A 25267-nucleotide genomic window follows, 5' to 3' on the forward strand; every position below is an offset into this window, starting at 1 on the left:
TTCCGGCAATAGCGCCCCCCCCCCCCGGCTATGCTGGATGTGATGAACTCCTGCAGTCTGTTCTTCTGCTGGAACAGCCTACAGCACCATTTTAGCACTACTGTGAAACTAGCCTAATCAATCTAACTATGCTTCCCAGGTTTTAAAAGTTATGACGTCTCTTCACTGTCTTGCCAAAGGCATATAGACCAACACAACCCACTTTGCATTTGAGCTGCTGGAAAAGTCAGGTGACCACATGTAAAGGGAGCAGGCCTGGTTGTCCCATGGAGGGGATTTTTAATAGTTCATCTGGCTTCCATGATATTCCCTGATCCTACATACAGTATGAATACACTACATACACCCCACACCCCCCGTGCAAGGTATATATGTCATGTAGACATTTTGAGGGGACATTTAATACCCCCTCTGTGCCAGAAAAAAGGTGCCAGAAAAATTCAAAGTTTGGTACATGCGGTACTTGCACAAAGTTTTGAGACTTTTGGGAGGTTTTACACTCTGTTCTCAATGTTTCAATGTAGCAGGCGGTGGGAGGCTGGCATAGCCTGCCACATTTCTTATAATCTATACCAGGAAACTGGCATAGATCATAGTGAAAATCTACACCAGCTACAAATCTACACTGGTGTAGATCTTCATTTAGGTACATGGAGCCGCATTAAGAGGCTTGCGGCAGCAGGGGACAGACTGAAACCGGCGTGTAATACGCCGGTCTAAATGAATAATTCTTCTAGCATTCTCATTTGAGGTACAGAGAGGCTGGATAGACTTTCTTTGACAAATCTCCATATTACCTCCTCAGATGAGGAATGGGCAGGTGTCAATGTACTTGAGCAAGTGCCCAACTGTCCCTGAAGGTGTACGGCGTACTTAAGGCGTCTTTCCAGTCTCCTTATGATTTGCTGCCAAGAAAAATAAAATTAAAATCATAGCACAAACAAATCTTCACAGTTCATGCAGGATTACTGTACAGTGCACACATTCAAATTCTCAGGACTCAAAAACGCTCATTGCCAGAAATATGCACTTTTCTATGTATGAAATATCAACAGCCTACAGTACCCTCAGTAAGACTCTGGGCAGACAAATCGTATTAAAGAGCCTCTGTCAGCATGATCAACCCTATGGCTCCCCTTTCATTCTTAAGTCTCCAAAAAGGCTTTTTCGTTTTTATACAGTATAGCAACATTGCTGCCCCTCATCTCGTAATGGCTCATTCTCAGACCCCAGGCAGACTCCTCTCCATAAAGCTCCTTCGATGTTCAACCTCGACTCCTCATACAATCTGCAAGCTCCCTTGCACAACAATCAGTGAGGCTGAGCATCTTTCCCCCAATCCCCGTCACACAAGTCTCCTCCTCCTGCTCAAGGTGTGGCATGGATCCACATCTAAATACAAAAGGATTGTCCAAGATACTGTAATTAAAAGAAAACTGTGACAAACCCTGAGCTTGATTAAAATAAACATCTTGATCTTACCCTCTCTGTGGTGCTGGTCTGGTTTCAATTGCAGTTTGTCTGCGAGCAGCAGCACTGATGTGCTAGGATACAGCACGGGACTGTTGCAGCCAATCACTGGCCTCAGCATTAGATCATTGAGGACAGTGATTGGCCACAGTGGTCATGTGCCGTATCCTGGAGGAGAAGCGGATCAGCTCTGTAGAGAACAGTGCTGGAAAAATGTGTATATTTTTATTTATTTTTTGGCATTTTACAGCTTGTCCAAAATTTAATTATTTTGGACAACCCCCTTAAGTCACATATGTAAATCCTGCTTATTGCCCATTGAAAAATTTGCTAAAAAAATCGTTCTTAGGTTGTAATAGGGGGTCGACCGCTCAGAGGGGCAGATTCTGTAGACAAAAAAAAAATGGGGTGGACAATCGGTCAAAGAGCCTGGTAACGATGGAAGACTTTCTTTTCACTGTATATTGTGAAACATACAGCTGTCTGACAGTTCCATAAAGTTTGAGTGGCAATGTACATGCCTGAGCTCCTCAGTGTTATATGAGCGGGTGCCAGCAGTCGTCCACCACTGGTCAGACACGTCAGCCTTCCTGTTGTCATTCTGGGACAACCTCATTAAAAGGGGTTGTGTCATTTCAGCAAATAGCATTAATTATGTAAAGAAAGTTACTACAAGACACTTACTAATGTATTGTGATTGTCCATATTGCTTCCTTTGCTGGCTGGATTCATTTTTCCATCACATTATACACTGTTCCTTTCCATGGTTACGACCACCCTGCAATCCATCAGCGGTGGCCGTGCTTGTACACTATAGAAAAAAGCACTAGTCTATTTGCGCTCCCATGATCCTGTCCACCAGAGGGGCTGGCAGCTTTTTTTTATAGTGTGCAAGCACGACCACAGCTGATGGATTGCAGGGTGGTCATAAACATGGAAACAAGCACTATATAGTGAGATAGGGAAAAAATAAAATTAAAATAAGTCAGCCAATGAAGCAATACGGACAATCACAATACATTCGTAAGTGCCTTGTATTAACTTTTTCTATATGATAAATGCCACTTGCTAAAGTAACAAAACCCCTTTAAATAAAATGCTTCATGCTACAAGTTGCAGTTTTCTTTTCTGCCATATCCTAGGAGATGGAAAATCAGGTAAAGCTAAACCTACCAGATGCCTAGCAACGTCGTCAATGTGATTTCCTTTTCTTCGGACAAGATCAGCTTGACGCGTTAAAGTTTGCATTCTTTCATCAAACAGGCCTTCAAATAATATATTTATCCTCCTGTCAATTAGGCATTGTATCTGTTGAGGAAAAAAAAAAAAAAATTACAGGGAATATATATTTTTTCACTTTAATGAGCAAAATGTAAAAAAACATGGCCGTCAGCAGCTCCATCAGATATGACAGCGAGAATAGTGCCGGCGAAGACTAAAGCAAAGCTTATAAGGGGAAGATTTACTAACTCCTTAAGCATCATACCAATTTTTTGTTTTTCGTTTTCATTTTTTCCTATCTTCCAACCCAAACATTTTCATTCACAGTAATGTTATTTTTTTTTTGTCGGGACAAGTTTAATTTTATACGGTCACCATTTAATTTACCATGTCCTGTATTGGAAAATGGGAACAAAAAATCTTTGCGGGGCGAAATTGAAAAAATTAAAAAGTCTGACACTTTTTGGGGATTTGTTATTACGGCATTCACTGTGCATCACTAAGTGATTGACAACTTTATTCTGCTGGTTGTTAGCTGGGTGAAGTACAGTTTATATTGGTACCATTTTGAGGTATGCATGGCTTTTTGCTCACTTTATATAACATTTTTACATTATATATTTTTTTTTTTCGGGGGTTGGGACAAGGTGACCAAAAGAAAAGGTGTATTTTTATGAATTTTTCTTCGTTATGGCATCCACCCTGCAAGAAAACCATTTTGATATTTTAATCCCGTAGTGAATACCAATACGTCTTTTACGCTGGTCACTAAGGGGCCTAAGGCTAGGCCGCTGCCTTTTTTTTTTCTTTTTCTTACAGCAGCCCAGCCTAAGTGCTGCAAAAGTCTCCCGTGCAGCAGAGAGCGGGAGCACAGCACTAACATTAGAGCTGGGCTGTTTAACCCCTTACAAGCAATAGGGCAATTGCGTCTGTGGCACGTAAGCCGTTACAGAGAGAGCGGACTCCCGTCGGCACTCCAAGAATGAGAAGGCTGTGCAGGCTCTAGGCCTGCCTCCAGAGTGTCCCAGCAGCTTGTGAATGTCAGTATAGCACTGACATTAAAGGGAACCTGTCATCAACTTTGTGCTGCCCGTACTAACTGCAGAATAAAGTAGACAGGCGAGTTGATTTAATTGATCGGTCATTTAAAAGTAAGTGGTTGCCGAGAACCAACATCACAATCATTGCAGACTGGGCCTGGAAAAGAGTCCCGGACAGAAGAGTCCTGGTTATTCATGATTTCCTGCTCTCCGGCCCACCTGCTGATGACTGACAGGCTTCTACCTAGTTTTCTCCCTTTCTTTCTAGGAGAGAACTGCTAATCATCAGCAGATGGACGGAGAGAGCAGGAGATTATGAATAACCAGGACTCTTCTCAAGTAGATTTGACTCTTTTCCAGGCCTGGGCTGCAATGATTATGATGCTGGTTCTCAGCAACCACTGACTTCTAGCTCATGAGTGACACACCGCTGACATCAGCATTTCTGTCACTAATCTATGCTGCCCTCAGTGAGTTCAGCATAAAGTTGATGACAGGTTCCCTTTAAGAGCCCATTCAGACGTCAGTAGCGTTCTGCGGTCCTCATATTGCGGACCGCAAAACACTGACGCCGCACATCGCCAGCACTTAGAGGATTGCTATTCTTGTCCGCACCTGCGGACAATAATAGGACATGCTCTATTTTTTCCCGGAGCCGCTGTGTGCATCTATTCCTGTGCATTAAAAATGAATGTGTCCGCACCCGTTCCGCATACTTGAGGAACAGATCCGGACCCATTCTACAGACGTCTGAATGGACCCTTAAAGGGTTATCCGAGCCTGGAAATGCGCCCCCCCCCCCCCCCCCCCCCCCCCCATATGACCGGGCCCTCACACAGATTCTACTTACATTGCTCCCCGTGTGGCCGCTAATGCTTCTCCCAGTGCATGGATGAAATAATCATGTCGGGAAGGAGGCAGCCAATGGCAGGCAGTGACGGGGACGAACCTCCCTAGCATTGCAGTTGGGGCCAAGAAGGCTCATCCCAGTCATCGCCTGCCATTTGCCATGCGGGGACCAGGAGCGGCGCGGGAAGCCAGGTAAATAGAATCAGTGAGAGGCCCGGGCGTATGGGGGGACATTTCCAGACTTTGATAACCCCTTTAAAATATATTGCACTACAGGAATAGTGCAATGTATTTTAGAAGTGATCAAAAGTCTATAATAGTCTCCTTTTGGGACCATTTTTATTTATTAATTTTTTAAACCAAAACACCTTTCAATGAGAAAAAAAAAAAAAAAAAAAAAAAATCTCCACATATTTGGCATTCTCATGTCCGTAACGACATGACAGTTATCATGTAATTTATCCTGTACAGTGAACGTTAAAAAAATAATAAAATTCGCAAAATGTGTTATGTACTCCAAAATGGATGAAAACTAGGTCATTAAGCGCCAAAACGGGCTGGTCACTAAGAGGTTAAAATCAGCATTTTCAGGTCTGTTATGTTTATTTTTGTATTGTTTATTTTTATATGTAAAATTGTGAAAAGGGATGATTTAAGTTTAATGTCTGTATTTTCCTTTAAAGTTTAAAATTGTACCGTAACTTCAGTCCCCTTAGGGGATTTGTACATGTGATCTTCTGATTGCCTGTACCACAGACTGCAATAGAATACTACTGTAGTATATGGGATTTTAACAGGGGCTCAGTGTCTCAGATGACGCTTAGCAGGCAGTTTCCTAGTAACGGCCTAGGAACCTTCACAAGGTCCTAGCAATAGATCTGAGCCCAGTGATTTTGTTGCATGGGCTCCAACTGAAGGACTGAATCGGTTTCATCTTGATAATACATACTTGCATACCTCATCTAGAAGAACATTGTTTGAAGTTTTGGCTCGCTTCGCTTCAGGAACATCACTGCTTTCTGAACAAGTCCTTTTCTTTTTACAGACACCTTCATAAAATAAATCCAGCGGCATTATATATTAAAGCATACATCCAATGACGATCAGTCACAATTCCTGTCAGAAGTCTATGGGTATGTTCAGATGGATTTGATGGGAATTTCTGGTATGGATACTGTTTAGTACTATACGAATCTAATGAACTGAACCCCATTCATGTGTGGCGTAAACCAAAATGTACTAGATTTTTTTGGAAATCGTCAGCACGCTCTACATGTTGCTTACTTAGTTTGTGGAACATGGGAAATCTGCTGCAAAAACCCCATGGTTAAAAGGGTTTCTTCCACAAAAAATGTTCTACAGTTTTAAAACCAGCACCTGGATCTGAATACTTTTCTAATTGCATGTAATAAAAAAATTAGCATAGTCAGAGTAATTCAATAAAATGTATCTGTATAGCGCCACCTGCTGTTAGTTTTTTCTTATTTTTTAGACCTGCTCACTGACGAGGCCGCACATGCTCAGTTTCATCCTACAACTGCCTCCTGAGCTGTGATAGGGAGAGCCGAGACACGCCCCCTGAGCTGCAGCAGAAAAGACACTCCCCTTGAGCTGTCAGCTTGCTATAAATCTAGCAGAGCAATGAATGGGGAGATCTCTGGATCCATGTGAGTTACAGGGCTGGTTCTTGCTTTGTAAGAAAGAGGTTGTCATGTATTATATGATTTTAATTTTTTACATTAGTAATGGGATAACCCCTGCCTAGGTAACTCTAGGATGTCTGTGTGAAAAAAAGCTGTACTGTTCAGTTGTACCAGTGGTAACTTATTCATTAAGATTATTCACAGCTTTTCTACATGTGCCTTGTTGATTAATCTGGTGCATACATTTTAGAAAAAAGGGGTTTTCTAGGATTATAGTATCCCAGGGCAATCCTACACCTTTCCAACGCACCCCCATTTAAAATTCGTTACAGACCCGGAGATTCTGCTGCTTCCTCTTTTGATGTAGTTCACATGTTGTACGTACAACGTGGTCTAGTCTGGCCGGATTCCAGCCTCCATTGTAGGAGTCCTCACTAATGAAGTCCTGTACACAGTACAGTCCTGGTCCTACAGTGAATGTGTGGGAAACTGCAGGAGCGCAGTCCATAGAGAGCGGGTGCAAGGAAGTCTATGAAAAGTATTTTAGAGATCACTTCTGGAACGCAGAGACACCAGAAGCCCAGAGAGGTGAATAAAAGCAGAAGATTAAAAGGACACTGGATTTTGAACTATGCATCTTTAACAACATACTTGGTTTACTTCTTTTAAACCCAGGATAACCCTTTAACTGATCCTGGCAAAAGGATCAGTTTCTAATCCACTTTCAATCCTTTAAGTATCTGTATTGAGCCACCGAATCCTCCATATCAACGTGCTTCTTCTAGGTTTACAGGACCCTATTTTAGAATTTACCAGCTGCACTACTACTACAGTACCGCTATGTGGGGCAGGATTCTCAGACATCGGAACAAGAAGTACCAATGCCTGCTCCTTTTACCTACCGCATTATGCACACACTTCCGAACCCCCAAACCCGACTTACCACCTGCAGCATCACACTCTGGTTGGACAGAATCAGAATCCGCAGTGACGGCCAGAGGAGAAGTCAATGCATTAGAGCCATCAGTAGAGCAATGTGAGGGATCAAGCTGGTTTCTGGGAGCTGCGGCACAGTCTGTATCTGTAGGTTCTGGTGGGGCCACAACATCAGCGGATGAAGTCTTCTTAAAGCTCTCATCTTCATCAATTATTTTCAAAGTTATGGATGCATTCAGATTTTCAGAAATGGTGCTGCATTCAACAACATTTGCCAGTTCACACTCCGATTCCACCTCCGGCATGCCCTCGGCAATCTGCAAACCGTCCTCGCTTAAGACCTGACTTCCAGCATTAGTAGGTGAAGTGTCTGGCTCTAAACCAGCAATGTGATTTTCTGATGCGACAGCGTTGAAATCACGAACTACGAAGTGCGCCGTGTGAGAGAAAGGGACATCTTCAGATTTTTTGGAAATCCCGTCCCAGGTTTCATTATATGAACACCCGATGTTAATCTCAGAGTCCAACTGTGAAACCTCTATGGAGACCTTCAGTCCATTAGGAAATACACCCTGGCTTTTATTGATTTTGGCTGCGGGGTTATCTTGCGCAGTAAAGTTGGTCTCACAGATTAACTCAGGCTGCTGAGCAGATCTGTTCGGGGATTCTTTACCTGTGTTCTCATTTTTTGAAGAGTTCTTTAGTTTGAGAGATGCCAGTTGCTGGCGACAACTGGCAGTCATCGTTTTTCTGGCTCTGAATTTTTTTTTCACTGTCCCATTTGCAGGTGCAATTAAGGGGGCCTAGAAGGAAAAAGAAACAGGTGTCAAAATCAACATATTTAGCAAATAGTAAATTAAAGGATAACTGTCACATTTAGACCCCAATTTCAATTTTCATATATGTAGTTACTAATAACATGATATTCCAGAATCAGTTACTATTAGACTGACTTACCCCATATTTAATAAGATTCAGCCCTTACAACCAGTCTGCATAAAACTGCAATTTCACTATTCAGTTAAGATGGCCGCCACTGCCCTCACCCTGAGGCTAATCCCGCCTGCCCTCACTGGCCAGTAACAATAGCCCCCCAAAAGTGTCAGTAACCACAGCCCTCCCCCTAAAGGGTTAATCTCCTGCAGCACAGAGGGGTCCTCTTACCACATGATGCTTTAATTTATACACCGAGCAGATGGCAGATCTCCCATCCCTGTTGTGCACTGCTCCAACTCTGCATTGTCCCAGTCTGCTCAGTGAGGGAGCGTCTGCCAAGCGCAGGGACAGAGAGAAGTGCACACAGCCCAGGCACTGTTATCAGCTGCTGGGGAGGACCTGGCTTTAATCATTTACTTACAGTCCCTGGCTGTCAGGAATGTGACTTTGCACGCAGCGTCCTCCGTCTGTGAACAGATAGACGGACCATGCCTAGCAACCCTATTTTAAGCACAGGTAAAAGTAGGCAGTACAGGGAACTAAACTGTGGAATTAAGGGATAATTGAGTACACAGTGAAAAGTTAAAATAGGGCCACCAAGGAGATATTAATCACCACAATCCAATACTCCAAAAAAAATAAAATATATGACAGTTATACTTTAAGAGCCCACCTTAAAGGGGGTACATCTATCTCAAAGTGAGGGTATTTCACTAGGTTATGCCATCACTTTGTGATCGGCAGGAGTAGTCCAACCCTTGCACAGGGCTCCCAGCCTATTCAAGAGAATAGGGCCATAGTGTAGTCCCCTCCACTGCCCTGTGGCTGGGGTGCCACTGCCCAGGAAAAAGCTGACAGGGACACAGCACTGAATCAGTACTACAGCCCCTTTATTCGCAGGTTCCCTCCCCTAAATTAGCCTATGCCATTACTTCAAGTCATTGACAGTTTAGGCTACTTTCACACTTGCGTTGTGCTGTCCGGTTTTGAGATCCAACACAGGGTCCAGCAGCACAAAACACAAGCACAACGCTTCAGTTTTGTCTCCATTCATTGTCAATGGAGATAAAACTGAACAAAATCGGATCGGAGTGTGCAGAAGGCATTCCGTTTCGGTTTGTTGTGTTCCCATGCCGGACACAAAATCGCGACAAAAACCATGCAAGTCAATGCTGCTGGATATCTATATTTTTTTTTCAAACATGAAAAAAAACTGATCCGACAACCACTGACTTAGGCCTCTTTCACACTTGCGTTGTCCGGATCCGGCGTGTACTCCGCTTGCCGGAATTACACGCCGGATCCGGAAAAACGCAAATGTACTGAAAGCATTTGAAGACAGATCCGTCTTCAAAATGCTTTCAGTGTTACTATGGCAGCCAGGACGCTATTAAAGTCCTGGTTGCCATAGTAGGAGCGGGGAGCGGGGGAGCGGTATACTTACAGTCCGCGCGGCTCCCGGGGCGCTCCAGAGTGACGTCAGAGCGCCCCAGGCGCATGGATCATGTGATCCATGCGATCACGTCATCTATGCGCTTGGGGCGCCCTGACGTCACTCTGGAGCCGCACGGACGGTAAGTATGCTGCTCCCCGCTCCCCACTACACTTTACCATGGCTGCCAGGACTTTAGCGTCCCGGCAGCCATGGTAACCATTGAGAAAAAGCTAAACGTCGCATCCGGCAATGCGCCGAAACGACGTTTAGCTTAAGGCCGGATCCGGATCAATGCCTTTCAATGGGCATTCATTCCGGATCCGGCCTTGCGGCAAGTGTTCCGGATTTTTGGCCGGAGCAAAAAGCGCAGCATGCTGCGCTATTTGCTGCGGCCAAAAAACGTTCCGTTCCAGAACTGAAGACAATCCTGAAGGACGGACTGTCCATTCAGAATGCATTAGGATAATCCTGATCAGTATTCTTCCGGCATAGAGCCCCGACGACGGAACTCTATGCCGGAAGACAATAACGCAGATGTGAAAGAGCCCTTACAGTAGTTTTAGTTCCAGTTCCAGATCCAGTTTCTTCATTTTCGATATAACTGGACGTGTTCTCAACGGATGCCGTCGCTTGTATTATTCGAACTGGCTGCCCAAATCCCCTGAAGAAGCCAGTTATCTGGTGAAACATGTTGGGGGGCAGATTTAGCTTTTCAATCGGCGATCTACTCCACTGTCAGTTAGTTAGCAGTAGTCCGTCTGCTAGAGTAGTTTAGCAGTGTGATACGGTATTCAAACCGTGAATGTTATGTACGCAGTGTGCACCACCAAAGGGATAGACAGAGGTCAGCTAACATATGGTATTATCCATGTGCTGTATTAGAAGTGGGAAGAGCGAGTTTAGCTCCCACAACTTAGCCTTAGACATGAAGGCAGCCAACTGCCTATAAGCGACAGGGGTGAGAGATGGTGCACGTGCTCTCCCTCCTGACTCACTGAGCATCATTTGACCACGCAGTGGAGTGTTTACTGTATTTTTAATCTTTCTATTATTTGGTTCATCAAGTACAATTAAATAAAAAGGTATAAAGCACGTATTTTAACCCAAATAATAATAAAAGTGAAGTATTCAATTTTCACCTGGGGCAAGATAGGTTCAACACCTGCATAGGCATCTGTAAATAAATTATTCGAACTGAAGCACTTTGCTGTGGTTTTGAGATCGCCCGCCGGATCCCAAAACCGTACAGCAAAAACGCTGATGTGAAAATAGTCTTACTTTGATCATTTCTCTGCACAGCGGACGGGACTTGCTAGATCTATACATACGGAGAGTTACTGATGAAGATGACAGCTGCCATGAAATCCAAGCTTAAAAATAGACTCCACGGACTGCAAAAGAAGCCGCGCCATAATGAAAAAAGAGCTACTGATGTGCGACAACACATATGGGAGCTGTCAGCACGCTGTAACACTGCAGGCATCCGAGAAGAAAGACAACATAGGATCACTGAGGTTCATGAGGCCAACCAGGAATTTTGCACCCAAAAAAAAAAAAAATACATTTTTTTATTAATTTGTGATGGAAAGTAATTGTATGCTTCAAAGCGGAGACCGGAAGGGGCGAGGTTACATACCAGACCGTGGGCAGAGCGCTGTCTACAGTATGAGGCCCAAAGAAAATGTCTGGATTCATTTTGCAGCCTGCAAAACACGGATCTGTAAAACACGGATGACGTCCATGTTGCCTTTTTTTTTGCGGACTTATTGACTTCAATGTGTCCGTGGTCGGCATTTTGAAGCCAGGAAAAGGACATATTATGCATCCGTGTGCGTCTGTTCTTTTGAGGACCCATAGAAATATATGGGTCCGTGTGCAATCTGCAAAAAAAATGCAGATCGGACACAGATACAAAATATGGTGGTGTGCATGAGGCCTTAACAGAGTAGTTGGTTCTTAGTCAGGACTAGAAGCGATGGCCGATGAGATCTGACACTGCAGGCACCCGTGGAGGGTTGTGGGAAGACTCCGGGCATGCCGACATTGGGATCCCAGGATGCTCAGCGTTGGGTGATTTGCATGTCAGGTATGTCACTTGTACAGCTTTTTTTGTTTGTTCTGCTCCGAAAAATATTTCCTTTGGGGGTGCTAATGATTTTTCTATTAAATATGCTATTCACAGATGGCGATTGGTCCTCCTTAGCTCACATGCACACTGTGCGTATTAAGCCTGGATTTGTTGTGCAGCAACTCTGCAGCGTAAAAAAAACAGACCCAGTAAAAAGTAAATGAGATTTTCAAAACCTCGTGGTGCAGAAATGGACCTGCGCAGATTTCACCCTCTGCAATGCATAGGTTGAAATCTGGGGCAAACCCACACGAAAATCCACAATAAACACATGGATTTTGGTGAGAATTCGGTGAGGAAATGCAGTGAAATCCACTGCCGTACACATGCACCCTAAATTACTAAATGGAATACCCCTCTAAGAGCCAGTTCACATGTGCACGAGTTTCAAATCTTAATTTTACGGTCAACGTTTGCCTAGAAAGCCATTTTTAGTTCTGCGGTAGGGGCGATTGCGTATACATTTCCATTGCTAGCTGACCATTGTGCGCAGTGACGCACCAGTCAGAGCGGTGCCATCAGTTCGGGCCGCGTGTCAGCTTCATCTCCCGCACCAACCACAGCTCCCATCATCCAAACGAACCGCATCATAGTGATTTATGCTCCTTTTTGATCGCGGCTCTTTTGTACTGTACACACATCATCCATGCGAGTACAGTGCAACAGAAAAACAATCTGGGAGATGTGGAACAAGTGCGGTTCTGTGAATCCGCCCTTAGACATTTTTCAGGACTTTTCTTTTGCCCCCAAGCTGGTATAAAAAGCGGTGTGTCTGATGGCATAGAGCCCTATGGCACACTGTCACAAATAAGGATTTTTATGGCACTTTCTCATACAGTGTGACAGATACAGACACACACATTTAACAACCCAAATCATAAATCTGTCGCAAACTAAAAAGGCACAGTCACAATATTGTGGTGCAAATTAAACCCTATTCTAATATATCTGCCCCAAAGTATTTGTCTGTAGAGCACCCAGCATACCTATGAATTACTATGTAACAGTCCATTGATTACAATTAGCACCATGTAATATTCAGTGTCCTTTAGGTTATGGCCATATACCCGAGTGCTCTGTGAGTGTTCTGCGGCAATAATCCGGTGGACTTGCCACGGATTATACATTCCAGAGTCACCAGACATCCAACACGTACTGCACGTCACGTTATGTGTGGATTTTACCGCGGACTCTCTGCAGCTACGTTTTTTTTCTCAATCTCGGCTACTTCGCTGCTGGTGTAAATGCTGCAAGTTCCCCACATACAATTCCACTGAGGAAAATCCTCAACATTTAGAGTACGTCTAAAAGTGAGCGAAATGCTGCGAATTTGCCGAATCAGCAAAGTGGATGACAATTTAAAGGGGTATTCCGTCTACCAAATCATATTTAAAAAAAAATTAATAATAAAAAGGACTCCATCCACTGGTTCTACCTGATAATCTCACAATTTTCACCTTCAAATGCGTCCCTTGTACCTTTTTTGGGAAACAGTCTCCCCTGTGATGCTCCCCATGTATCACGTGACTGAAGTCAAGCACCAAAAACGACCATTCCCACAATCCTCGGGTTCACTAGGTTAACTTTGTGTGCGTTCATATAGATCTCTAATCCTTCATTGGTTGGCGGGGCTTTGAGATGCCCACACTTCATTATGCCACGTCACCTCCAGCTTTGTAGAAGCCAGAGGTCACACTACATTTTTTTATTCTGGAAGAGTAATGTCACAATCACCCTTGCTGGAGCTCACGTGATATGTGGGGTGGCTGGGTGACCTGATCATCTAAATAATTAATATTCCCCAGTAATACCTCAAACACTGCCAGCAGTAAGGATTCATTTTCAAGAGCTCACACTCTTAGGGTACTTTCACACTAGCAGCAGGACAGATCCGACAGGCTATTCACCCTGTCGTATCAGTCCGGCCGCTATTTCGCTGTGCCGCCGCTCCATCCCCAATGACTATAATGGGGACGGGGGCGGAGCTCCGGCGCAGCACGGCAAAAGGCCACCGTACTTAAAGTACTGCATGTCCGACTTTAGTCCAGCAACCTCTCACGGCAAAATAGCGGCAGGACGGATCCTACAGGGTGAACATTAGGGTTCATGCACATAATTATAATGACTCAGTGCCCGTACTGTGGACCGCAATTCATGGGCATTGGCTGCGTGCACTTCGACTGTGGTCTCATCGACTTGAAGGTCCACAATCCACAAGATACGGCCAAAGATACATGCTCTATCTTTTTGCAGCGTGGAGGCATGGGCCTGTTTCGTAGTGCTTCCGATACCTGCCTCAGCTCTGCAAATGATAGGTGAAGTCCTATCTTAAGTCATATGTCGTGGATCATGTATCTATCAAAGTCAATGGGTCCACATTCACCACACTGAGTGCACACGGCCAGTGCCCGTATATTGCGGACATGCCGCTTACAGTCTGCAACATGTGCACTGAGCGCTTACGCTCGTGTGTATGAGCCCTTAGACTACATTCACACGACCATATTTTCAGTCCGCAATTGATCCGCATTTTTTACCAATTGCGCGGGACCCATTCATATCTGCAGGGCAGATCTATATATCTATATATCACACACTAATATATATATATATATATATATATATATATATATATATTATATATTATATACATACATACACAGTAGTTTTTGCCCTATAAGACATACCTAGGTTTATAAAATATTTTTCATTAGACCTCAGGTCAGTCCCCCAATGTTAATTAGAACTCAGCTGACAGCCCCCAACCAGACCCCCAATGTGAATGACTCCAAATAAGACCTTAGCTGAGACCCCCAATGTGAATGACCCCCAATCAGACCTCAGATAAGAGCCCCATTCAGACCTCAGATCAGCCCCCATGCTCCACCAACAGATGGGGCCGGCCGTTCTCTATCACCCCGCACCAGCCACATTACCTGACCCTACCACCCAGCGGCCATCCCTATCAACAAGTAAGCGCTGCGGCCGCCAGGCTCTCCCTCTTCATGTAACGCTGATGGCACCTCACATTTTATATTTTTTTGCCCTGTATTCACCCCATAAGACGCACTAGGAAAAAAGTGCATCTTACGGGGCAAATTTTTTATTTATTTTTTAAAAGGGGTTGTCTGAGTTTTTTTTGTTCTTTGAATGTTTCAATCAAATGTACTAATCAAATGTAAGGGGTTTACAATGCACTAACTTTATCTGCAGTGGCTCCTTTCTCAGATTTCACAGAGGGCCACATGACCTGTGATTAGGGGTGGGCGATATAGACGATATGCACGATATAAGTTTGGCCAACGATAGAGATTTTGTTTATAACGCGGTAGAACATGGCATGTGCCGCTCACCATGTGATCCTGAGTCGGCACAGTGAGGAAGGAGGGAGTCTCCCCCCCCCCCCCCCCTCCCCACTGTGTGCGGCTGTCGCTGACCACCAATGAGAACGGAGGAGCAGGGGAGGGACTGTGGGCACTGCGCCACCTATAAATATAGTTAATATGCCTGAATACAAACGTAGCCTGCATGTGCCGGCCATATCCCATACCCGGCCTCTGACTGCACGCTGTGATCCACCGCAATTAACCCCTTAGGTCCTAAGGGGTTAATTGCAGCGGATCACAGCACGCAGTAATAGAGGCCAGGTATGGGATATGGCCGGCACATGCAGGCTATGTTTGTATTCAGGCATATTAACTATATTTATTGGTGGCGAAGTGGCCACAGCCCCTCCCTTCTACTCCCCCTCTTCTAAGTATTATATTAACTGCCCCCCCCCCCTTCCTCCACACGATTAAATCATTGGTGGCAGTAGCCCCAGTGTGGCAGCTTCTGATCGTAGCCCCAGCAGTGTAATCGCAGGGCTCCGATCAGTTACCATGGCAGCCAGGATGCTACTGAAGACCTGGCTGCAATGGTCAGCTCCCTGTTGCTGTGTGCACTATGCACAGGGCAGCGGGGAGAGTGTGAGGCAATGGAGGACCTAGAGGCAGCTTTCTCTTTATTTTTCCAACCAAACTTTACCAACAGGTTATCAACCTTCCTAAAGTCTCTAGTTACTTCCAGATATCTCATCACAACTCGTCTAACATCTAAGGAATGGAATTCCTCTTTTTTGTTTTTCGTGTTATTACAAAATGATGGCAGCACTATTTCCTGGTTTCTATGGAAGTCTGACACTACCTTCGGAAGAAATCCTGGATCTGGTTTAAGAATCACTCTATCATCCCTGATAGTTAAGTAGGGATGTCTGGTAGAGGGCTTGAATTTCCCCTAGCTGATGTAATTTCTATGAGGAAAGCAGTCTTGAAAGGGCGCATCTTAACTGACACATCCTCTAATGGCTCAAAGGACTTTTTGTTAGACCCTCGAGTACTATGTTTAGATCCCAAGTTGGGATGCTAGGTCTAAAAAAAGGTTTTAAGCGGCAAAGGTTGCTAATACAGCTTATATGTTTGTACAGCTAGACCTGCCAATAACCTTAGTACAGTTCCTTTGTTTGTGTGTTAAAGGGAGTCTGTCACCACAATTTGCCCTTATAGACCACTTACATAGCACTGTAGCATAACTATAGCTCAGTCAAATGGTACCTTTGTCTTTTTGTTTGGATGTTCACCAGGGGCAAAAACTGAGTTTTATTCATATGTAAATGAGGGCTCGCAATTGCTCAGGGGCGCACTGTGATGACCATTGTGGGCATCATACCATGCAGTGCGCATGCGCGGGCGGGATATCGGCCAGTACACTGGATGAAGTAAGAGGCTTACAGGGCGGGCCAAGCAACAGGCTGGGGAGGGGTTATGTGAGAAGGAAAGCGGCCTGGGCACTTACAGCCCGAACGCCGCCCCTGGGCACTTATCCCTGGGGGCCGCTCCGTTCTCCTGCTATGCCCTCCGGTATCTTCAGTCACTAAGTTATAGTAGGCGGAGTCTGCCCTTGTTCTGCTGTAGCGCTGGCCAATCGCATCGCAGAGCTCACAGCCCTGGAGAAAATAACCTCCCAGGCTGTGAGCTCTGCGCTGCGAATGGCCAGCGCTACAGCAGAACAAGGACAGACTCCGCCTACTATAACTTAGTGACCGAAGATACCGGAGGGCATAGCAGGAGAACGGAGCGGCCCCCAGGGATAATAGTAAGTGCAGTGAGATCCCCAGGCGCCGCTCTTCATGTTTGAATACTTAGTTCACAATGTCAGGATCGGTGAAAGGTCCTCTTTAACCACTTCAACCCCGCTAGCTGAAACCCCCTTCATGACCAGAGCACTTTTTACACTTCGGCACTACACTACTTTCACCGTTTATCGCTCGGTCATGCAACTTACCACCCAAATGAATTTTACCTCCTTTTCTTCTCACTAATAGAGCTTTCATTTTGTGGTATTTCATTGCTGCTGACATTTTTACTTTTTTTGTTATTAATCGAAATTTAACGATTTTTTTGCAAAAAAATGAAATTTTTCACTTTCAGCTGTAAAATTTTGCAAAACAAAACGACATCCATATATAAATTTTTCGCTAAATTTATTGTTCTACATGTCTGATAAAAAAAAAAAAATGTTTGGGCAAAAAAAAAAAAAAAAAATGGTTTGGGTAAAAGTTATAGCGTTTACAAACTATGGTACAAAAATGTGAATTTCCGCTTTTTGAAGCAGCTCTGACTTTCTGAGCACCTGTCATGTTTCCTGAGGTTCTACAATGCCCAGACAGTAGAAAAACCCCACAAATGACCCCATTTCGGAAAGAAGACACCCTAAGGTATTCGCTGATGGGCATAGTGAGTTCATAGAACTTTTTATTTTTTGTCACAAGTTAGCGGAAAATGATTATTTTATTTTAATTTTTTTTTTTTTTTCTTACAAAGTCTCATATTCCACTAACTTGCGACAAAAAATAAAAAATTCTAGGTACTCGCCATGCCCCTCACGGAATACCTTGGGGTGTCTTCTTTCCAAAATGGGGTCACTTGTGGGGTAGTTATACTGCCCTGGCAATTTAGAGTCCCAAATGTGTGAGAAGTAGTTTGCAATCAAAATGTTCAAAAAATGGCCTGCGAAATCCGAAAGGTGCACTTTGGAATGTGGGCCCCTTTGCCCACCTTGGCTGCAAAAAAGTGTCATACATCTGGTATCGCCGTACTCAGGAGAAGTTGGGGAATGAGTTTTGGGATGTCATTTTACATATAACCATGCTGGGTGAGAGAAATATCTTGGCAAAAGATAACTTTTCCCATTTTTTTTATACAAAGTTGGCATTTGACCAAGATATTTCTCTCACCCAGCATGGGTATATGTAAAATGACACCCCAAAACACATTCCCCAACTTCTCCTGAGTACGGCGATACCAGATGTGTGACACTTTTTTGCAGCCAAGGTGGGCAAAGGGGCACATATTCCAAAGTGCACCTTTCGGATTTCGCAGGCCATTTTTTACACATTTTGATTGCAAAGTTCTTCTCACACATTTGGGCCCCTAAATTGCCAGAGCAGTATAACTACGCCACAAGTGACCCCATTTTGGAAAGAAGACACCCCAAGGTATTCCGTGAGGGGCATGGCGAGTTCCTAGAATTTTTTATTTTTTGTCGCAAGTTAATGGAATATGAGACTTTGTAAGGAAAAAAGAAAAAAAAAGAAAAATCATCATTTTCCGCTAACTTGTGACAAAAAATAAAAAGTTCTAGGAACTCGCCGTGCCCCTCACGGAATACCTTGGGGTGTCTTCTTTCAAAAATGGGGTCACTTGTGGCGTAGTTATACTGCCCTGGCAATTTAGGGGCCCATATGTGTGAGAAGTACCTTGCAATCAAAATCTGTAAAAAATGACCGGTGAAATCCGAAAGGTGCACTTTGGAATATGTGCCCCTTTGCCCACCTTGGCTGCAAAAAATTGTCACACATCTGGTATCGCCGTACTCAGGAGAAGTTGGGGAATGTGTTTTGGGGGGTCATTTTACATATAACCATGCTGGGTGAGAGAAATATCTTAGCAAAAGATAACTTTTCCCATTTTTTTGTAAAAAAAAAAATGGGAAAAGTTATCTTTTGCTAAGATATTTTTCTCACCCAGCATGGGTATATGTAAAATGACACCCCAAAACACATTCCCCAACTTCTCCTGAGTACGGCGATACCAGATGTGTGACACTTTTTTGCAGCCTAGATGCGCAAAAGGTGCCCAAATTCCTTTTAGGAGGGCATTTTTAGACATTTGGATCCCAGACTTCTTCTCACACTTTCGGACCCCTAAAAAGCCAGGGCAGTATAAATACCCCACATGTGACCCCACTTTGTTAAGAAGACACCCCAAGGTATTCAATGAGGGGCATGGCGAGTTCATAGAAATTATTATTTTTTTGCATAAGTTAGCGGAAATAGATTTTTTTTTGGTTTTTTTTCTCACAAAGTCTTACTTTCCGCTAACTTAGGACAAAAATTTCAATTTTTCATGGACTCAATATGCCCCTCACGGAATACCTTGGGGTGTCTTCTTTCCGAAATGGGGTCACATGTGGGGTATTTATACTGCCCTGGCTTTTTAGGGGCCCTAAAGCGTGAGAAGAAGTCTGGAATATAAATGTCTAAAAATGTTTACGCATTTGGATTCCGTGAGGGGTACGGTGAGTTCATGTGAGATTTTATTTTTTGACACAAGTTAGTGGAATATGAGACTTAGTAAGAAAAAACAAAAACAAAAAAAATATATATATATTTCCGCTAACTTGGGCCAAAAAAATGTCTGAATGGAGCCTTACAGGGGGGGGGGGGGGGGGGGGGGGTGATCAATGACAGGGGGGTGATCACCCATATAGACTCCCTGATCACCCCCCTGTAATTGATCACCCCCCTGGTAAGGCTCCATTCAGACGTCCGTATGATTTTTACGGATCCATGGATCGGATCCGCAAAACACATGCGGACGTCTGAATGGAGCCTTACAGGGGGGTGATCAGGGTGATCACCCCCCCTGTAAGGCTTCATTCAGACGTCCGTATGATTTTTACGGATCTATGGATACATGGATCGGATCCGCAAAACACATGCGGACGTCTGAATGGAGCCTTACAGGGGGGTGATCAATGACAGGGGGTGATCACCCTGTCATTGATCACTCCCCCTGTAAGGCTCCATTCAGACGTCCGTATGATTTTTACGGATCCATGGATCGGATCCGCAAAACACATGCGGACGTCTGAATGGAGCCTTACAGGGGGGTGATCAATGACAGGGGGGTGATCAATGACAGGGGGGGGTGATCAAGGAGTGTATATGGGTGATCACCCGCCTGTCATTGATCACCCCCCTGTAAGGCTCCATTCAGATGTCCGCATGTGTTTTGCGGATCCGATCTATGTATCCGTGGATCCGTAAAAATCATACGGACGTCTGAACGGAGCCTGACAGGGGGGTGATCAGGGAGTTTATATGGGGTGATCATGGGTTCATAAGGGGTTAATAAGTGACAGGGGGGGGGGGGGGTGTAGTGTAGTGTGGTGTTTGGTGCGACTTTACTGACCTACCTGTGTCCTCTGGTGGTCGATCCTAACAAAAGGGACCACCAGAGGACCAGGTAGCAGGTATATTAGACGCTGTTATCAAAACAGCGTCTAATATACCTGTTAGGGGTTAAAAAAATCAGATCTCCAGCCTGCCAGCGAGCGCCGCTGGCAGGCTGGAGATCCACTCGCTTACCTTCCGTTCCTGTGAGCGAGCGCGCCTGCATGCGTTCACAGGAAATCTCGGCTCTCGCGGGAGGACGCGTATATGCGTCCACCCAGAAGAGCAGGGCCGCCGGCAGGACGCAATCCTGCGTACGGCGGTCCTGAGGAGGTTAAGATTCATTATATGGATGTGAGGTAAGCTCAATGACACAGCAGAAACAACAGAAAGCACAAAGTTAAACTGTTGTTGCTGGGCAGGAGTCTAGACCAATCACAGCCAGCCTCACACATAGCCTGTGTGGGAAATTCCCCTAGCAGGAGCTGCTAGAAATTATTATTCACCAGAGAGAGAAACTGAACAGACATTTACTAAACTAAGAGCTGTGTTTTATGGAAGCAGAGAGGCCAAAATAGGTATTTAAAACAGTTATACAATGTTCCTACTGTTAATATAGTGATTAGAAATGTATACTGAACCAGTTATATGCATTTACTTACAGTTCCACCAACTGCAAACTACAAAAGTTCACAATCCAAATTCCATATTGCAATCCAAATTGCATAACACCACACCAGATCATACTCAACCAATCTGCAAATAGTTACTGCTAACTGCATACTGCAAATTGCGACCAAATTCAGCAAGCAGAACTATTAGTTAGACCTCAGATATACCTCTCAGAGATCATAAAGTGCTTAAATAACAAAGTGAGAACACAGATACTGAAGAGAGAAATATATCCACCTTTTTAAGTTGAATAACAAGATTGAACAGTTGAACCACCATCTTCTGCATGCCCCCATTTTATGATACTTTATTCAACACGTGTTTTGTACATGGACTATCTGCTACGGAGGTGGCAGTGTTATATATGAAGAAAAGTTAAAGTTAATAAAAAAAGTTAATAAAGTTATTTAAAGCATTTGATGTACTCTTTAAACCTACTATTTATATAGAACGGCGCTAGAGGAACAACAGAAATATACATACAGTCTGGTTAGACTGAAAGTCAGAGATATCAAAATTCTTCTAATGCCACAGCGCAAAAGGCATTCATAGTGCTGCGTGTGCCACAGCAAGCGGCTCTAAAAAAAAAAAAAAAAATCTCTTAATCCACCTGTGCTCAGCTAGATTAAAGTCAAAGGCGGCACTCAGGGCTGAAACCTACACCTTCAGGGTCGAAGGACACAAGCCTAAATCTAACCCCTCGTGAGGGATACCACTTGATGTCAACTACGTCGAGCTCACGAGATACGGTATAGTCACTGGTTACCAAGGCGTGATGTTACACCCTCCTGGAGGAGCGGGTAAGGACAGTCTTGGTACAGTTTTCACAGATTACTCTTGTCCACACGGGTACAGAGAGGCAACAAGCTGAGAAAGCCTTTTCACTGCCCCAGTGAAACAGCGTGTTCTCAGCGTGGAAAGACTGCCACCAGTTTCTTGTCTGATATAAGCCCGGTGAGCTAACAGGATTATATAGGGTAAGAAACCAACCTGCGGTAGCGTATAACTATGCCGAAACGCAGACATGGGGATTTGTGATAGAGACACAAGATTAAATTATATATTTAAATTGCCTTAAAGGGTTTCTACCACTTGCTGTGGACACATTTCGTTTTCAGACACTAGCGATCCGCTAGTGTCTGATGTACCATACAAGCCAAGTATTATATTCCTCCGTTCGGCCGTTTTCTTTAAATCTCGCGCCTGCGCCGTTCGTCTCCTCATTCGGCGCAGTCAATGTCTGAGCGCTCAGACATTGCCTGCGCCGAATGCAGAGACGAACGACGCAGGCGCGAGATTTCGGATGCCAGATGTAGGGGGGAGGATCGATTTCACTAGGAGATGGGCGTGCTGGAGCGAGGAGCTGGGCGGCAGTTTAGGAAGGTAGACGGAGCCTCTAGGTGCTGAAGAGATGCCCGCATAGCACCTAGAGGCTCATTTGCATAAATATAAAAGTGCTTTTTTAAAGAAAACGGCGGAACATATAATACTAGCGGAACATCAGACACTAGCGGAAAACGAAATGTGTCCACAGCAAGTGGTAGAAACCCTTTAAGGGCTCACTAGACATAACACAATAGACACAAAATATATACAGTGGTCTGAGGTTACAAATACAGATGGCGTGGTACAAACTGGGTTAAGCAGAACAAAAGTCAGTTTACCAGGTATATGAGTCCTTTGGGTTGTGATGAGTTCTTAGCTGTGGTCACATGGGAAGCAGTGATGTCAGCTGGTTGCAGGTCCCTCTATACACATGGCACGATGTGACTTCCCTTCAGAGAGACACGCTCGCTTGCTGGCATAAGCCTTTTAACCTGTAGATGGCCCCTCCCCTCCCATGTAGGACTGAAGACGGCAACGACCTCCAGGTACGCAGCCGTGTACCCTTCTAGTCCTTTAAGCAGATGGTCAAGCTGCATAGAAGTGGCAGGGGCATACTCCATGACCAACGGCATCTCGGTGGACTTAGTCTTTCCGGGCTTTTTGGTGAATATTTCCTGGAAAGGGCAGCATTCATCAGGTTCACAGGGAAGGCCTTCTGCCTTCGAGGGGACGAGCCACACATTACATCCCACACCACCGAAACCCCATCAACAAGCATGTTAGGTACATCAACAGTATCAACAGGAGTTGACAAGGCATCAAATTCTGGGGTGGAGGGAGAAAAAAAAAAAAAAAAAAAAAAAAAAAAAAAAAAAAAAAAAAAAAAAAAATCGGACCTCGGGGTGTCAGCGGCCATGTACTTAGACACAAGCCGTCCCCAGCAAAACACTGACAGGGATATTTGAGGATACCTCCCACCTCCCTTACTCATCGACCGACACTCCCCCCGACGTGGAAAGTAAAGCCGGGGACGGTGCCCACTTGGACCTAGCGGCAGGGGCAGAGTGCATCTTACCCCCTCTCCAGCCGACAGGTTTCCGGGCCTCTGAAGTCCGGTTGTTGGTGTACTCGTCGGCCAGGGCCCCCTTTTGCTCCCGGAGGTACTGCTGGACAAGAAAGTGTCCAAGTCCCTATCTATGTCCAGCAGGGGGAAATCCTCCGCCCGCAGTTTGGGAATCCGGATCTCTGGAGACTCACATCGGGCTGAGAAGGGCTGCTGGAGTTGGAGCACTCGCAGCTGATGCTCACGCTCTGCCTGTGCTTGCTCGCGGCGCTCTTCAGCCTCTGCTTGCTCATGACGTTCTCGTTCTGCAGACTGTTCGTTTGCGATGTTCTGCAGCTGCTATAAAAGATCTAATTTCATAGGAAGCCTGGTCTCCAGCCTGGAGACAGTCTAGGGCAGCCTGTAGGAGAGCAGCCGAGTCTGCCTGGCTGGGAGGATAGGCAGGTGGGGTACGGTCCACACTGCCAGCAACTGGCTCCTTGGGGAGCTTTGGCTGTGATCCCCTTTGCCTTGAATAAAGTTGCCTTCCACCTCCTCTGGGCCCCTCATCTGGACTGCGTCCTCCCCGCCACCATTCATAGCATCGGCCATCTCCTTAGCCTTGCTTCTTGTGATACTGGCCATCATTGACACAGATGATCACCGACACAGACTGCAACTTGATACACACCTTATTGTATTTGCACTCAGACTGTCTAGTGATGAGCTGATCTTAAGACTCCAGTGGCAAAAGCTACTGCTGGTAGCCTTGTGTTTGGTATCTCAATCCCCGAATACCGCACCCCGACTGACGTCAAAATGTTAACTACAACGAGTTCAAGAGATACTGTATGGTCACTGGTTACCAAGGCATGACGCTACACCCTCCTGGAGGAGTGGGTAAGGTCTGTCTTGGTATAGTTTTCACAGATTCCTCCTGTCCACACAGGCAGAGGCGCAACAAGCTCAGAGAGCCTTTTCACTGCCCCAGTGAAACAGTCACATTCTCAGCCCGGAAAGACTGCCACCGGTTCCTTGTTTGAGATAAGCCTGGTACGCCAATGGGATTATATAGGGCAGGGGGGGCCAACCTAAGGCTCTCCAGCTGTTGCAAAACTACAACTCCCAGAATGCCCAGACTGCCTACAGCCAGCAGCCTACAGCAGGGCATAGTGGGAGTTGCAGTTTTACAACAGCTGGAGAGCCGCAGTTTGGCCATGCCTGATATAGGGTAAGAAGCCAACCCGCGGTAGCATATAACTATGCAGAAACACAGATGTGGGGATATGGCCTAGACCCCCTGCAGGGAAGTTTTTCCTGTTCCATTAGCTGGGTTCCTGGCTGGCTGAATGGAGGTGAGAAATGTAAACAAAAGGTGGACTGCTAGAGGCTCTCTGCCACCTGGCTGGCTTTGAAGCAGCCCCCCCACCCCTGTGGAGCTCACTACCTCTGCTACCTTTCAGCAAATGGTTGATGTGGGAAAATGGCTGAAAGTAAATATTAATCCATATTCCTCACACCAGTTGTAGAAAATCCAAAATCTTCTGAATGTTCGGGGTTGATTGATCTATCTCTCCATGTCCCCACAATGAGCAGAACTTCTTCCATATTTTTTGATAAATCACCTTTTTCCTACTAGCTTTCATTCAGAGTGGTGATGACCTTCTCTGACAAACCCTGGCTCCTTCAATTTTCCAATTTGGGACCCAGGCTGTCAGCCTGAAAATTTTTGGCATGAGTGTATTACTGGCCCCTGAGTCATTATGTCTTCTGGCAGGGAGTACCCACGGATCCAACGCAGCTATGTTTTTAGGATCGAGAACCAACATAGTTTTGGCCAGAATGGGGTTATTAAAATAAGATTTGGCCTGTCGAGGATAATCTTTTGGTATTATCTGGAATGGGGAAAAGCATAGGCCAGCTTCCAATCTCAAGTGAGGGAGAACGCATCCACTGCCCATGGTTTGTCTCTTGGATTTAGGGAGCAGAATTTTTAGACTTTTGCGTTTAACCCTGAGGCAAATAGGTCTACGACCGGGAAATCACACTTCTCTACTATGAGGCTGAATGGTTAC

The 25267-nt window shown here is 45.0% G+C and overlaps 1 protein-coding gene across 2 annotated transcripts in view; it reads right to left on the minus strand.

Annotated features, from left to right (window-relative positions):
* The window catches only part of ATF7IP2 (activating transcription factor 7 interacting protein 2), an 85329-nt gene that overhangs the window by 38423 nt on the left and 21639 nt on the right, over positions 1–25267 (minus strand). For both annotated transcript variants that reach the window (XM_044303437.1, XM_044303439.1), the window contains exons 2-5: positions 7167–7962; positions 5538–5629; positions 2644–2778; positions 798–905 (exon numbers count right to left, since the gene is read on the minus strand). In XM_044303437.1, the coding sequence (XP_044159372.1) occupies positions 798–905; positions 2644–2778; positions 5538–5629; positions 7167–7962 (1131 nt within the window). The remainder of the gene's footprint in view (positions 1–797; positions 906–2643; positions 2779–5537; positions 5630–7166; positions 7963–25267) is intronic.

The sequence above is a fragment of the Bufo gargarizans genome, chromosome 8 (assembly GCF_014858855.1).
Source record: "Bufo gargarizans isolate SCDJY-AF-19 chromosome 8, ASM1485885v1, whole genome shotgun sequence".
NCBI classification, from domain to species: domain Eukaryota; kingdom Metazoa; phylum Chordata; class Amphibia; order Anura; family Bufonidae; genus Bufo; species Bufo gargarizans.